Raw genomic sequence first — 12,101 nt, 5'->3', positions numbered from 1 at the left:
CCAGCTGTCCATTTAGGGGCACTGCTTTCTAGTCACCAACAGTGGAGCACCCATAGGGGCATTACTTGAAGAAGAAGAGAAGGTTACTCACCCTGTGCAGTAACTGAGGTTTTTCAGGATGTGTCCTCCTACAGGTGCTCCACTACCCCCTCTTCCCCTCTGCTTCAGAGCCTAAAACATATGCTCTGTGGCTGAGAAGGAACTGGAGGTGGTCAGACTGCACAGCGCTGTATATAAGTCCCACTCACAGCATGAGAGTGGGGAAATGTGCGTATGTGGTCTAATGGACATGGCTGATGAAGATCTCTGACCCCAGGTGCAGGGGGTGCTGTCCTACCTACAGTGGAGCACGAAGAGTGGGAGTCATCTCGAAGAACTCGGTTACTGCACCAGGTGAGTTAACCTTCTCTTGACCAACTTTCCAGATCTATTTTGATATTCTTAATCAAATTAATATAATTAATATTATTTAAGGTGTGTCGTCTTTTAGAAATGTGTATTCCCAGGTATCTTAGAATCATAGAATATCAGGGTTGGAAGGGACCTCAGGAGGTCATCTAGTCCAACCCCCTGCTCAAAAGCAGGACCCATCCCCAATTAAATCATCCCAGCCAGGGCTTTGTCAAGCCTGACTTTAAAAACTTCCAAGGAAGGAGATTCCACCACCTCCCTAGGCAACGCATTCCAGTGTTTCACCACCCTCCTAGTGAAAAAGTTTTTCCTAATATCCAACCTAAACCTCCCCCACTGCAACTTGAGACCATTACTCCTTGTCCTGTCCTCTTCCACCACTGAGAATAGTCTAGAACCATCCTCTCTGGAACCACCTCTCAGGTAGTTGAAAACAGCTATCAAATCCCCCCTCATTCTTCTCTTCCGCAGACTAAACAATCCCAGTTCCCTCAGCCTCTCCTCAGAAGTCATGTGTTCTAGACCCCTAATCATTTTTGTTGCCCTTCGCTGGACTCTCTCCAATTTATCCACATCCTTCTTGTAGTGTGGGGCCCAAAACTGGACACAGTACTCCAGATGAGGCCTCACCAATGTCGAACAGAGGGGGACGATCACGTCCCTCGATCTGCTCGCTATGCCCCTACTTATACATCCCAAAATGCCATTGGCCTTCTTGGCAACAAGGGCACACTGCTGACACATATCCAGCTTCTCGTCCACTGTCACCCCTAGGTCCTTTTCCGCAGAACTGCTGCCTAGCCATTCGGTCCCTAGTCTGTAGCTGTGCATTGGGTTCTTCCGTCCTAAGTGCAGGACCCTGCACTTATCCTTATTGAACCTCATCAGATTTCTTTTGGCCCAATCCTCCAATTTGTCTAGGTCTCTCTGTATCCTATCCCTGCCCTCCAGTGTATCTACCACTCCTCCCAGTTTAGTATCATCCGCAAATTTGCTGAGAGTGCAATCCACACCATCCTCCAGATCATTTATGAAGATATTGAACAAAACCGGCCCCAGGACCGACCCCTGGGGCATTCCACTTGACACTGGCTGCCAACTAGACATGGAGCCATTGATCACTATTGATCTTATTGAAGTAGTTACCCATTTGTTTTTTATATTTATCTTTTCTATCTTTCTACAGATCAGAGCCCACACCTACATCCAGAACTTCTGACTTGTCACAGTTTATTTTAAATCCTGACACTGTCAAATTTTTAGATTTCCTCTTGCACTTCTTATAGTATGTGAACAGGATTCATAGCAAATACCATGACATTGTCTGCGTATAAGGTTGATTTGCATTCCCTGTTTCCTATTGTAATTCCATTTATATTAGGATTATTGGTGACTGAACAGGCCAATCATTTGCCCAATCAATCAGCAATGTTCGCTAGTCATTGCTAGCGATAGACTACCAATATTGTTGATTGACTGGGCAAATGACTCTGTAGCAGGGTGGTCACCCCACACCTGCCCTGAGGGGCTTCAAACAGCCCAGGAGAGAGCTGTGGCTGGGGGCAAGCAGCTCCCAGGCTGATTGGGGAAAGCAGGCTCAGCTGTGGCCACGCTCCAATCAGGGCTCAGCTGGCCCTTATAAGAGGGCAGTGGGCCAGGAGCAGACAGAGTCTCCTCTAGCTGTGGAGCGAGATGGGCCTACCTGCTGGGGAGCATGAGAAGGTACCTGGAGTGGAGCCAGGGCTGGGGGAAGGCCAGAGGAGCTGGGGAGCAGCTTGTCCGTCTCTACAAGTATCTGAGATTTTTTTTTGTTAGCTCATTGAAGATACTGTTAATTGTTATTAGTTGTGCCCTAAAAAAATTACAGTATTCTGGATGAAATCCACCAGGGCATGGGGATTTACCATTTTTAAGGGACTTAATAACCTCTAGATCGTCCTCTGATTTAATATCTTGCTCCAGGGCTTCTAGGTCAGGGGTTCTAGATTTGGTATATCAGCTTTAGCTAAATATTCCTCTATCAGCTTATGGTCAACTGACTCCAAGGAGTAAAGTCTCCTATAGAAGTTTGCAAAAGTCTCACATATACCTTTTGGGCCAGTTGCCAGTTTATATGGAGCTTTCCAGACTGGCGGTATAATTTTGCTTCCTTTTAAATTTTTAGTCTATTAGCTAGTAATTTATCAATTTTTGTTAATCTTTTTGTAATATAGGTGTTTTGTGTATCTAATTGCCAGTTCAGATTTTTCGGTTTGGAGCAAATGTAACTTGCTTCTGACCTCTTGTTTGTTTTCTGCGATTGAGTTTTCTGGTGTAACTTAAATTTTTCAGCCTTGTTGACCAATGTTTGCATTTCCTCTTTTCTAACTTTTCTAACATAGAATTTTTTGTTAATTACGATGCCCCAATAACTGCTTTCAAGATATCCTACAGAGTGCTTTTTAAAATCTAGTCAGCATTGTTTTCCTTAAAATATTGCTTATTTTCCTCTCTGATATCTTCTATGGGATGACAAGAAAAGAGTTGAAGTGAGATGTTTAATCTCCATTTTTTCATTTTAGTGTGTCTTTCCACTGTCATATAAGAAGCCAAACTAATGCATGATATCATTGAGATGCCTCCTTGCAGTGCTGACATTGCTGTACTAAGCAAAGATCTAGAGATCATATATTTTCTATGAGATATTGAAAAAAAGGAGTAGTCTCTTTCCTTTTGGTTAATACACCCCTTGGACTCACACAAATGTGTTTATTCATTAGATAGAAAATCAGGAGCAGAATTAATCTGTCCTTTATTATACTACCTCTCTGATCTATCTAACCAGGGATCTGGATACAATTATAATCATATCCAATAATAATATCTCCTTCTCTAAAATCTTCTAGTGTCCGAGATAACTTTCTGAAAAAAGGCATTTGACCTTGATTAGGGGCATAAATACTTCCTAACATTAGTATTCTATCACCGATTGTACCTTTAACTAGACATTTGCCTTCATTATCTATATATTTATCATTTACTTTGTAAGGTATATGTTTGGCAATAATGATTTCTACTCTTTTATTGATATTCCTGGAGAAATATAAGGAGTTTGGAACCAGTTACCTTTGATGTGTTTATTATGTTCCTCCGTAAGGTGCATTTCTTGTTTTTTTAAAAAAAAGTCCCATGTATCTGGGGCCTCAGCTTTAATAGCTTGAAAAGCTTCTCTTTCTGTCTTTCTTTCTTTCTAACTGCTGTTAAGACCATGTTATAGAACTGGATTGTATTAGCCATGATAAGGCCCACATGACATTCTAATAAGCAAACTCGGGAAATGTGGTCTAGATGAAATTACCAAAACATGGTGCACAACTGGTTGAAAAACCGTTCTCAGAGTAATTATTAATGGTTTGCTGTCAAACCGGGACATCTAGTAGGGTCTTGCTCAGATCAGTCCTGGCTTGGGTACTATTCAGTATTTTCATTAATGACTTGACAATAGAGCAGAGAGTATGCTTATCAAGTTTACAGATGACACCAAGCTAGAAGGGGTTGCAAGTCTTTTAGAGGATTAGAATTCAAACTGACCTGGATTAATTGGAGAACGGATGTGAAATCAGCAAGATGAAATTCAATTTAAAAAAGTGTAAAGTACTACATTTAGGAAGGAAAAATCAAATCCCCAAGTACAAAATGGGAAATAATAGGCTAGACTGAAAAGAATCTGGGGGTTTGGTGGGTCACAATTTGAATATGAGACAATGTCTTGCAGTTGTAAAAAAGGCAGATATTCTGGGGTGTATTAACTGTAGTGTTATATGTTAGACATGAGAGGTAATTGTTCTGCTTTGCTTGGTACTGATGAGGCTTCATATGAAGTATTGTTTCCAGTTTTGGATGCCACACTTTCAAGTGTGGGCAAATTCAAGTGTGCCCAGAAGACAGCAACAAAAATGATAAAAGACTTAGAAAACATGACTGATAAGGAAAGGTTTAAAAAAAACTAGGGATGTTTAGTTTTGAGAAAAGACTGAGGGAGAGACCTGATATGTGTACAAATATGTTATAACCAGGATGGTGATCAGTTGTTGTCCTACTGTCAATGGATACGGAGAAGAAATAATTAGTTTAATTGTAGCAAAGGGGAGTGAGGTTACATATAAGGAAAATCTTTCTAACTGTAAAGGGTAGTTATATACTGGAATAGGCTTCCAAAGGAGGTTGTGCAATCCCCCTCATAGGAGGCTTTTACAAATAGGTTAGCCAAACACCTGTCAGGGATAGTCTAGGTATACTTGGTCCTACCTTAGCACAGGGAGATGGACTAGATGACCTCTTGAGATCCCGTCCAGCCCTACATTTCTATGATTGTTGTTTTAATATACTGTGACTTGAATTCCTGTTTTACTGTATTCATTTGCCTTTTTTCCCTCCTGTTGAATAGATTTTGTATGAATTTACTACTCATGGGCCTGGATCCAACTTTTATTGAAGTCAGTGAGAATCTTTTATTTTATTTCAGAGTTGGATTGGGTCCCAAATGAGAAAAGTGAGCAAAATTATGTTCCAAAGTGAAATTCAAATTAAATAAACAAGTTTGATCTCACTTTGTCCTTCCAAACTCTTTTCTGTACAAAAATGTGATTATTTCCAAAATATCTGCTAAAATATACAGTGTGATGCACAATTATAAATAAATTAGAAACTGAGAATGATATTCCCCCAAGGTGTAAGACAGGTAGAACCATATATTAAATATTACTGGGTTGACATGTTTTTATAATTTTTCTAGAAATTATGATACTAGTGTTCCTGCAGAAGAAGAAGCTCTCATTATAATCAATTCAGTGAAAGAAGCTAATTTACCCAAGTTTCTGGCAGAAGATGTTCCTCTGTTTGAGAACATTATGGCAGATCTGTTCCCAGGAATTACAGTTCCAAGAATAAGCACTCTCAAACTAGAGGTAATAAAATGAATAGGGCTTTTCAGGAATAGTGATTGACAACTTAAATGTCACTGTTTTGTTTTAATAAAGAAAGGGATAAAAAATCTTTAATGGTTCAAAAGTTCTTAAATTTTTTATTAAGGGAGAAACCCTGATATGCAGCAAATCAAAGTGATGTGGCTTGATGGAGGAGAGTTCTCCAGTGGCCAGGGAAATAGCATCCTTCCCCTCTCTACCCTAGGCCATGGAGCCACTATGCAACTCCTGAAGACTCAGTCCTGACCCACTTCACACAGATATATTTGAACCAGAGATCTCCAGTCCCAGATCTGCTGATTTATCCTCCATCCTTCACAGCCCCATGGAGACCAGGGAGTGGAGGCCTCCTGTGCAAGTTCCCCTCATCTGTGTTCTGTGCAGTGGAACATGTTCCACTACCTATTGGGGCCCTATGTGTCTGCAGAGGAAAGGGGAAGCAGGGTTTTCCCTTAACATTTGTTGTCTGTAGTCCAGTTATTTCAGTTGTCTAAAGAAAAAATGTTTTAAAAGTAAGTCAGATTTACTTTTTTGTCTTTTGTGTTAATTTCACATGTTGATATAAAATAGCATGGGATTTCTGTTAAAGGTGGGATTTCTAGTTTGTTTGAGAGAAACCTTTAGAGTTTTTTCCTCTTCATTTGTTGAAATTTGCCCAAAGATCTGAACACTATAGAGTCTTTTCAAGTCTTGGTGGTCATGTGTAGCTGGAATTTGTGTGTGTATTGAAGAGAAAATGGCTCTCTGTCCAGCCTTCATGAACGAATATCCCTTGATCATCTTGAGATCTCTTGTGAGACTATTGGGCCTGATTTTCCCGCTACTTAAGCAATATGCAAGTCTTTGCAGTTTGAGGACCTAACTTTAAGCAGGCAACGTGTCCAACTGACTTCAGTTAAATTAAGCACTTGCATAAGTCTTTGCAGGATTGGGACCTTACACTGATATATACTGAGAATAATTCTGTTTATGTAAAATCAGTCTGAGATTCCTCAAGCCCATTATTTATAAGGCTTTTACAGAAAAGAGCAAGCCATAACAGTGTCATAAAGGATTTAAAAGTTCTTCAAGTTCCCTGTGGGTGCTCCACTTAAGGTGTTGGTGCATCCCGGCACCGCAGTTCGGAGATTTTCGGTAACCGTACCTGGTGGGACGTGCGTGCACAGTAGCCGTCTCGCGGTGCTGTTGGCAATTCAACTCATGCTCATGAGTCCCAACCCCCTCAGATCCTTCTCAACCGTCCTTGGCTGCAGACGGAGTGCCAACAGCAGTGTCACAGAACCATAAGTGTTAAAAATAGTTATTAGTTAAGTTAGTCCTCAGTAGTTACTCATTGTTGAACTGGGTTTCTCCTTCTTTTTCTAGCCAGTTAAACTTAAACAAACAAAAAAAACCACCCCTTCCTAGGGGTTTTTTCCCTCTATTTCCTTCAGTTATCCCACGACCAAAATTGGACTCTGAAAATGCTAGCCTCTCTTGGGTTTAAAAGATGTACTTCTTGTAAGGACGCAATACCCACCTCCGACGGACACTCACGATGAATTTGCTGCTTAGGAAAGGAACACGTTCCTCAGAAATGCTCCCACTGCAGTAATCTTAAAGCCAGGGCAAGGAGAGACAGGGATCTCCAACTTAAAATGATTCTTACGGAGAAATCCCTAACACCACCGTCCGCTCCGGCAACAACCCCATTGGGGGATTTGCCAGGCACCTCCTCCCTGGACAGAGCAAGTACTCTCTCCTCCACAAGGCGAGGAAGACATCGCCTGCTGATGGAGAACTGTTGAAGAGAAAATGGTCTCTAGCAAGATTGCCACCCATGAGGCCGACAGCCAGCAGGGTGAGCATGTTTGATGCGCCGAGCACCTCTGGCACTGCCCGTACTGGGACCTCTGCTGGCAGAGATAAGGAGTCAAGTTGCAGGCATAAATCAACTTCCTCCACAGCACCAAGTACTCCAAGGAAGGACACAGTGCCGACAATGCCTCAGCTTGCTATGCCACTCCAATGGTGCTGCATACTCCTGAACCGATACCTGACCATACTAAGTTGGCACCGGCAAAGGCTACACACAGGCAGATGGGATCAATCTCCCAGGCTTCTACACATAAGAACATGGCACTGCTGCCCTTGGCACTGTGCTCCCTCACTAAAGTGGCCGATATCAGAATCTCATCCACACCGGGATCACCGATACTCGGCACTGATGGTTCTCCGGTGCCAATTGCACTGGTGCAACCAGAATCACCAAATGCCTCCAGATTCTCAAGTGATGAGGAAGCTGATATGTCTTCTACTCTGGAAATTCTTCCCCATCAGGCACAGAACCACCACCGTTGCACACAAGTGCCAGGGAACGCCTACACAGGGACATGCCTCCATAGCTGACTAACCCATGGATGTGCCTCCCATGCCATTCCCAATGCAATGGGCACAGTGGGACCCATGTGCAGTTTACCAAGCTCAGGCCCCGTACACCACATAGGTGACACATACGTCCTGTGACAGATACTGCAAATGAGCCCTTGGAGACACAGGAGGATTCCGTAGAGGAATTGGATGATTCCAACAACCAAGAACAATCAGCAACTTACAACTCCATCTCCAGATGAAGTGGTCATGCCATCCCAACCCACCATTGCAGATGACTTAAAACAATTTCAAGAGCTATTCAAATGGGTGGCACCCAGCCAGAATATCCAGCTGGAAGAGGTGAATGAAAACCAATGTCAGCTCAAGATACTACACTCAGCATCCTTGACTAAGGTTGTGCTACTGATTTAATAGTGCTCTAATGGAACCAGCAGAATTAGTGTGGCAAACACCAGCAACCATACCTTCGACATGCAAAAGGGCGAACAGGAAGTATTCAGTGCCCAACAAGGATATGGACTTCCTATTTTCACACTCTCAGCCATACTCGTTGGTTCTGGAGGCAGTGAACCAATGGGGGAAACAACCCCATTATAAATCCAGCCCACAGGACAAGGACTCAAAAAGATTGGATTTGTTTGGCTGAAAAGTCTATTCATCAGCAACCCTTCAATTTTGCATGGCCAGCTACACAGCAATACTAGTGAAATACGACCATGATGATTACCAAAAACTCAGTGGATTCATAGCAGACATCCCAGAAGACCGAAGGGATCAATTCCAATCCACCATAACCGAAGGGTCAGTTCATGGCGAGGATTGCTTTACAAGCATCCCTTGATGTTGTGGTCACAGCTGTTTGCACAACAGCTACTGCAGTAGTCATGAGGAGGGCCTTCTGGCTACAATCCTCTAGAATAGCAAAGGACCTCCAGACTAAAGTTGAGGACCTCCCCTTTGACAGGGAAAAAACTATTCTTGGCAAAAATAGATGAAGTCCTACACTCAATGAAGGACTCTCAAACTACGCTCCAAACCCTGGGTATCTATATGCCCCTTAACAGATGAGGGAGATACCGACCTTACCAGTGCAATTGAGACACAACCGGACAGAGACAACAGAGGCATTTTGATAATCAAAGACAAAGGCACAAATCACAGAGACGTCACCCTACCCAGTCTGCTACATCCCAAGCACCTTCAAACAAGATGCAATTTTGAAGCATTGGTTGAGGGTCTGACCGACCTCCCCCGACCACCAGCTCCAATAGAACCAATGACCCAAGTTTTTGGTCATTGACTCTGACCATTCTACCATATGTGGGCCACCATCTCTATGAACCACTGGCTTTTGGAGATCATTCGAGTGGGTTATACCATCCCCTTTACCTTCATACCACCTACTCAGCCCCCTGCTCCTTCCCTCTCCAGGGACCTTTCTCACGAGCACTTATTGAGACAAGAAGTAGATCACCTGCAACAATTAGGGGCCATGGACCAAGTTCCAACACAACACAGAGAGAAAGGGTTTTACTCCCATTATTTCCTGACTCAAAAGGAAAATGGAGGTTGGAGACCTATACTAGTTCTGAGAACTCAACAAATTTGTCCACACCCACAGATTCAAAATGGTCAAACTGAACTCAATCATCCCAGCTCTGGAAGAGGGGGACTGATTCTCAGCCCTCGACATACAAGATGCTTACTTTCACATTACATCCATACTGCTCAGACAATTCCTGTGATTCACAGTGGGACAAGATCACTTCCAATACAGATTACTGCCATTCGGACTGTTGACAGCTCCATGGGTCTTTACCAAAACCTTAGCGGTGATAGCTGCTCATCTACACAGACAGGAAATACTAATATTCCCATACTTAGATGATTGCCCACTAAAAGGTCTTACCAGGATGGAAACACTACACATCACTTGACAAACCATCTCTCTATTTCACTCCCTAGGGCTACAAATCAATGAAAAGAAATCTATCCTAACTCCTGTACAACAACTGGACTTCATAGGCGTGCACCTGGACTCAGTAGAGACCAAAGCATTTGCTACCAATGCCCTGATTCACGGCGCTGACCTCCATCATATCGGTGATCTCAGGGAGCCTGTGGGTGTCTGTATGCACCTGCCAACAACTCCTGGGACATATGGTGGCCACCACTTTCATTGTAAAACATGCCAGACTACACCTACGTTGCTTTCACAAAAGCACAACCTACACAAAAGACTCATACCAACCCCAAAGGGCCTACATTCACTACAATGGTGGACAAACCCAATAAACGTGTGCTCAGGCATCCCATTTCAGCAGGATCTGCCAACAGTACAAATCACAACAGATGCCTCACTGATTGGATTGAGAGCTCACCTAAACCAATATACAACCCAAGGCAAGTGGTCCCCCACAGAAACACACTTACACATCAACCTGCTTGAATTACGCATGGTTTGCAATGCATGCCTACATGTCCTCCCCTTTATATGAGGTAAAACAATAAGGATCCTGACTGATAACATTGCATATATGTTCTATATAAACCGCCAGGGTGGGGCACATTCCCATTCCTTATGCACAGAGGCCTTAAAACTATGGAACTGGTGCATAAAACACAACATCTCTGTTACAGCAGCATACCTCCCAGGCTGATGGAACATGATGGCTGACATGTTAAGCAGACGGTTTTCCCAAGAGCATGAATGGGAACTGAACAACAAAATAATCCAACACATATTTCACATGTGGGGATCACCACACATAGATCTGTTTGCAACATTAGTAAACAAGAAATGCCCAAAGTTTTGCTCAGGAGCCGGACTCGGAGCATGATCCCTGGGGGACGCTTTCTCCATCAAATGGAGAGCTCCTCTCCTATCCACATTTCCATCGATACCTCTGATCTCCAGAGTGATGCACAAAATACAAACAGACAGAGCCAAAATAATACTCATAGTACCGACATAGCCCAGACAGACTTGGTTCCCTTACCTGTCATGCATGGTGATCTGCAAACTGTTCACTTTCCCTCGCCTACGGAATCTTCTCTCTCAGGACGATGGTCAAGTCCTCCATCCGGACCCGAAGAGACTTCACCCGAAGGCATGGCTCCACCCCAATGAACTAACGTGCTCAGAACAGGTAAAACAAACGTTGTTAAACAGCAGGAAACACAGCACATGCACTATCTACCTCCAAAAATGGAAAAGATTCTTCCTATGGTGCCAAAACAAACAGCTGCAAGCCGAGCACCACTTTGACTAGTCTCTAAGGTGCCACAAGTCCTCCTTTTCTTTTTATTATCCCTAAAGAACTCAGGGCTTGCTACGAGCTTGCTTAGAGTTCACCTTGCGGCCATCATGGCCTTCCATCAACAAGTAGATGGGACATCAGTATTCACCCACCCAATTACTAAATGATTCCTAACGGGCATACAGAATGTGTGCCGAGCCAGCCGAGAACCACACCAATGTGGGACTTAAATCTGGTTCTCAAAAGTCTAACCAGAGCCCCTTTCGAATCCTTAGCCACATGCTCATTACTTCACTTATCTGTGAAAGTGGCATTCCTGTTCGCGATTACATCAGCATGAAGAGTTAGTGAAATAGGGGTTCTCATGGCTCAATTCCCATACACAATATTCTTCAAGGATAAAGTCACACTTAGAATACATCCTAAGTTTATAACCAAAATATCATCTTCAATCTCAACCAACTGGCTCACTTACCTACATTCCACCTAGAACCACACACTAATGCTCAAGAGGCAATCCTGCACACACTGGAATCCTGCACACACTGGAAGTGCGCCGGGCCTTAGCCTTTTACCTAGACAGAACGAAGCCATTCCATAAATCTCTTAGACTCTGTGTCAACAACAGAACGATCAAAAGATTCTGCCATATCAACTCAGAGATTATCCAAATGGATATCCAGCTTGTAGCCATACATGCTATTCACTACATAACACTGAAGTCCCTCTGGGCATCAGAGCCCACTCGACAAGAGCTTTAGCTACCTCCGCAGCATTTCTACACACTTTTCCCATTCCAGACATCTGCAGGGCAGCCGCCTGGGCCTCTGAACACACATTCATGAACCACTGTGCAATCACTCTTGGCTCCAGCTTGGATACATAACTAGGCGTCACTGTACTAGCCTCAGCAATTGACTCCACTCCGAAGTCCCTTCCATCCTCATGAGGACACTGCTCTACATTAATGTGAAGTGGAGCACCCACAGGGACAACACTCGAAGAAGAAGAGAGGGTTACTCACCTTGTGCAGTAACTGAGGTTCTTTGAGATCTGTGTCCCTCTGGGTGCTCCACTACCCACCCTCCTTGCC

At 43.4% G+C, this 12,101-nt stretch overlaps 1 protein-coding gene across 1 annotated transcript in view; it reads left to right on the top strand.

Moving 5' to 3' along the window:
• Window positions 1-12,101, top strand: part of DNAH14 (dynein axonemal heavy chain 14) — a 454,489-nt gene that overhangs the window by 197,909 nt on the left and 244,479 nt on the right. The window contains 1 exon segment of the mRNA XM_073336702.1: window positions 5,212-5,357. Within this exon segment, the coding sequence (XP_073192803.1) occupies window positions 5,212-5,357 (146 nt within the window).

This window comes from Lepidochelys kempii, chromosome 3 (assembly GCF_965140265.1).
Source record: "Lepidochelys kempii isolate rLepKem1 chromosome 3, rLepKem1.hap2, whole genome shotgun sequence".
NCBI lineage: Eukaryota > Metazoa > Chordata > Testudines > Cheloniidae > Lepidochelys > Lepidochelys kempii.
This window is presented reverse-complemented; position numbering and strand designations above follow the sequence as displayed.